Source organism: Babylonia areolata, chromosome 25 (assembly GCF_041734735.1).
Source record: "Babylonia areolata isolate BAREFJ2019XMU chromosome 25, ASM4173473v1, whole genome shotgun sequence".
Lineage (NCBI taxonomy): Eukaryota > Metazoa > Mollusca > Gastropoda > Neogastropoda > Buccinidae > Babylonia > Babylonia areolata.
The window spans coordinates 29,854,870-29,859,869 of record NC_134900.1 but is presented as its reverse complement, the minus strand read 5'-3'; the positions used below and the strand labels follow the sequence as shown (position 1 = coordinate 29,859,869).

At 45.4% G+C, this 5,000-nt stretch overlaps 1 protein-coding gene across 1 annotated transcript in view; it reads left to right on the top strand.

The window, feature by feature from the left end:
• LOC143299605 (uncharacterized) overlaps nucleotides 1-5,000 on the top strand; it is a 91,063-nt gene that overhangs the window by 49,924 nt on the left and 36,139 nt on the right. The window contains exon 3 of the mRNA XM_076612893.1: nucleotides 4,822-4,973. Coding sequence (XP_076469008.1) covers nucleotides 4,822-4,973 — 152 coding nt within the window. The remainder of the gene's footprint in view (nucleotides 1-4,821; nucleotides 4,974-5,000) is intronic.

Below are 5,000 nucleotides of genomic sequence, written 5' to 3'. Positions count from 1 at the left end.
TTTCTTTTTCTTCTTCTTTTACGGCTTCTTCTTCTACTAGTTTTTCTTCTGCTTTAAAAAAAATATTTTTAACAGTGTTTTATTTTGGAACATATCACAATACAGCACAGCTCAAGATGAACAGGACAATAAGAAAATCTTGTATACAAAAGTTCTGTCCTGATACGTTATGTACGTACTAATAGTATGTGTGACGAATGTTCTCCTAGACAGCAGTGTGTTGTAATTTCAACAAAACTTAAAACTGGCGGTGTAAATAAGATGAAACAAAATGAAGAATGAAATTGTGGTGAAGAGAAAAATTCTCCTTTCTTCTTCCTATTCTTCTACTTCTTCTACTACTTCTTCCTCTTCTTCTGGCTTCTACTTCTACAACTTCTTCCTCTTCTTCTGCTCCTACTTCTTCTTCCTCTTCTTCTACTAATTCTTCTTCTGCTTCTTCTTATACTCTGGTTATATTCTTCTTCTTCTTCTGCTTCAGCTTCATCTGCTTCTAATTCTTCTTCTTCTAATACTTCTACTCCTTTTTCTTCTTCTTCTCCTACTTCTACTTCTTCTCCTCCATCTACTTCTCCTTCTACTCCTACTTCTTCTTCATCTTCTCCTACTTCTTCTTCTCCCACTTCTACTTCTTCTCCTACTTCTATTCCTTCTACTTCTTCTTCTACTTCTTCTCCTACTTCTTCAAAAGCAGATTGTGTTCGCCTGTCAATCACGCTTCTCTTTTTTTTAACATTTTTTTTTATTCCCCCTACTTCTGCAACAACAACAACAACAACAACAACTACTACTGTAATATGTAATATCTGTTCCTAACTTCGCGTTGTTCCAGGACAGGAAGACTCTCCCCCCTGAGTGATCCCAAGAGGGGGTAGGGGTGAGGAGGGACTGAGTGAAACTGACGAGAAACGGGGGGAAGGGAGAGGGGGGGTGGGGGGCAGGAAGGGGAGGAGAGTGTTTTTTTGGCAAAAGGGAAAAAAGGGGGGCAAAAACGTCAGCCTGGTTGCCGGGGACAAGTTTGAAAAAAGTTCAAGGGATCCTGCTGGCAAACTTCAGTTGTGTGGTCCTGAGTTTTTCGGGGTCAAGGTATTTCTCTCTCTTTTTCTTGACGTGGTGGGGCGAAGGCGAAGGGGGGTAGGGGGGGGTGGGGGGGGATGGAGGATGGGGGTGGGGGGGCTTTCTGACCCCCCCCCACTCCCCCCAACCGACACCCGGCCCCATTCACCCTCTTATCCCTCCCCCCACAGCCCCCGCAGACCCCCCCCTCCCCCCCGCACCTTACCATCATCTCCAGTAAGCTGGTCCATACCAGGTTCAAACGGCGGTAGGTTGTTGACTTTGTCCCCCCCCCCCCCATCCCCCCTCAACTCTGGTCCTTCTGACATACAGCACACACTCGTATAACACATACACTCACAGACACACAACACACACACACATAAACACACATACACCTTCACATACATACATATATACACATGCGACACACACGTGCACACACCCTGTGACACACACACACACACACACACACACACAAACACACATACACCCTCACATACATGCATACATACACACACGTGCACACACCCTGTCACACAAACACACACACACACAACCACACAGAAGCACAGACACACACACCCACAAAAGCATACTTACACACACACATACGCGCGCGCGCACGCACGCACACATACACACAAACTGTAACACACACACACACACACACACTAATTCACTCTTTCCTCCTCTTCTCTCCCCCCTCCCCCCCCTTCTCTCTCTTTCTCTCACACACACACGCACCCCCTCACCACCACTCCCAACCCCCTCACCACCACCACCACACACTCACACACACTCCCCCAGTGGTTTCCCGTATCACTTGCACTTCCTCTTATCTGTCTCACCCCCTTCCCCCGCCCCGCCCCCACACTGTCCCCCCCCCCCCCACACACCGACCCCCCAACCCCTCCCCGCACAACCCTGGCGACAGGCGGCGGGGATTCAGTGGATTTGGGGGTTTGTGTGGAGTCAGGAGGCTGTTTGCTGTCGGTACACACACACACACACGTGTACACACACACACACACTCACACGCACACGTGTATACACACACACACACACACACACACACACCATCCATTCTTTCTTTGCAGCGTCTCTCTCTCTCTCTCTCTCTCAGGAGGCTATGGCCTATATGAATAAAACGTCTATTTCTACGCGCGCGCGCGCGTGAGTGTGTGTGTGTGTGTGTGTGTGTGTGTGTGTATGCGCACGTGTGTGTGTGTGTGTGTGAGTGTGTGGAGGGGTGAAGGGGGTGGTGGTGGTGAGGGTGGGGGATGTGGTGTGTGTGTGGGTGTGTGTGTGCGCGTGCGTGCGTGCGTGCGTGTGTGTGTGTGTGTGTGTGTGTGTGTGTGTGTGTGTACGCGCGCGCGCGCGCGTGTTTGTGCGTGTGAGATACAGAATGAAATAAAATACTGTTTATTCAGAAAAGACCATCGGCCGATTCTGAAGCGACCTGCTGAACTAACACTCACGCACACAGAAAAATAAGATATCCCATCCAGACGAATATTTCCAGAAAAAAAACAACTCCAGTACATTATTCACTAAAGAGTTGCAACTGCATGCCTTTTTTTCCCCTTTTTTTAAAGCCACTATACAGAATAATTAATTCCATACTATTTCTTAGCTGGATGCTGAAAACGAAAGGCTCAATCGAAATCACTGTATTATTTCCTTGTTTAGCACAGCTAACGACATCGTTTTACACATGGTTAATAATTTTATATACCACTAGAAAATCCCCCCCCACACCACCGCACCCCCTACATTACTACGAGTTGTTGTTTGATAATGGTCTAGACATACCTGAAGAGTAGTCTTTTTGTTTGGACAGAGACAGAGACAGACAGAAAGAAAGAGATTGATTGATATGGATACTTACTTATACAGCGCCTATCCTCGGTCGGAGACCAAGCTCTAAAGCGCTTTACAGACGCGGGAGTCATTTGCACAACAGGCTGCCTACCTAGGTGTATAGAGCCGATCGACGGCTGCCACTGTTACTGGGTGATCACTAAGAATCAAAACTATTGGATATACATGCAAGAAAAAACAAAACAAAAACAACAGAACTCTGTGTTGGCAATAGAACATTGAGTAAAATGAAAACTGTCATCATAATACAGTATATGAATGATGCATGTTTGATAGAATTTTTTTTTTAACAATATCAGAAATGAATATACTGCAAAAATTTGACATGTTTGTACATTAATTTTGATAAAAGAAGTAAGCTGCCACAGGTAATGGATAACATAATTATATTAATCCTTTCATAACACTTTATATATAAAAAAAACAACAACAAAAAAACCAACAACTGGTGCTCCTTGAAGCTATGTCAACATGAATACATGCCATGATGTGACATTTGGTATCTTGTTTATCTTGTTCTTTATTATTTGTTATTGTTCTTCATCTTATTATTACTATTATAAGTATTATCATATTGAAAAATAACCCTTGTACCCTTCGATGATAAAAAAACAACAACACAAACCCAGAACTGTCCCCAACAAATATCTACAGAAGTGTGTCTGCCTCAGCTGATTTAATCTCTCGCTTCGTTAACCCCCCGCCCCCCCCCCCCCCCCCACCCCCCCGTTGCAAGCTTTGTTAACCCTTACCCTCCCCTTACTGTGTAGGTCATTGCACTTTTGGGGGTTAACTCTCTCCATACGAACGGCGAAAGAGACGACGTTAACAGCGTTTCATCCCAATTACCATCATCAAAATATTGCAAGCGGAACGCTCTTATACTGAAGAGGTGAATGTTGACAAAGAATACCACAGTTCTGACGACGGAAGCTAAAGGTTGGGTCATTCAGACACCCACTGGACATCCGAGGGGTCTGTGTAGAGGAGAAGAGAGGACTGGCCGTACTGAGTGAGTTAATCTCTCGCTTCGTTAACCCCTCCCCCGTTGCAAGCTTTGTTAACCCTTACCCCCCCCCTTACTGTGTGTAGGTCATTGCACTTTTTGGGTGTTATCTGTCTCCTCATTCAGCAAGCAGTACAGGGGATGCAGAGTAATGTGTGTGTGTGTGTGTGTGTGTGTGTGTGTGTGTGTGTGTGTGTGTGTGTGTGCGTTGTGTGTGTGTGTTGTGTGTATGTGTGTGTGTGTGTGTCAAAGTCAACGTCAAAATTTTTATTTCAAGATGGTAACTGAATAAGCATTAACTGCTTTTTTTAAAATAATTTTTTGTTTTACATCAAGCCATCTGAAAAAAGAAAAAGAAAAAAAAAAGAAAAAGAAAAAGTGGGAGGAGATACATAGAAAAAAAAACCCCAACCCACATAGAAGTACTGGAAATATAGTTAGTTACACGCATACAAGAATCGTGCGAAAATGAAATACACACACGAGCATTACTATTTCGCACTGACACACAAAAAGACGTACACATACACCAATTTACACAGCACATCCACGTTCGCAATCACATACACCCTTATGCAACAAGCAAACCGCCACCAAAGGCATATGTGTGTGTGTGTGTGTGTGTGTGTGTGTGTGTGTGTGTGTGTGCGTAGTTAAATAAAACAACCACCCAACCAACCAAACAAACAAACAAAAAAAACCCCAACAAACAACAGCACGTTTGGTGTCGTATACTGTAACCATGTCAAACTGATGCAAACTGTTCTGCTTGGCCAAATTTCGCGCGGCTGACAGTGAAAAGACGACCCGCGGTCTTGCCCGGTCCAACAGCATGATTTATCTCTGTATGTGTATGTGTGTGTGTGTGTGTGCAGTCTTCGAGAAGAAGGACCGCATCGTGCTGGTGATGGACTACGCCGAGGGCGGGGAGCTGTACGACTACCTCAACAGCCGGCGCTGCCTGCCGGAACCGGAAACGCGCCGCATCTTTCGGCAAATTGTCGCCGCGGTGCATTATGTGCACCAGGTCAGTAGTGCAGCTGGGGTACGGACG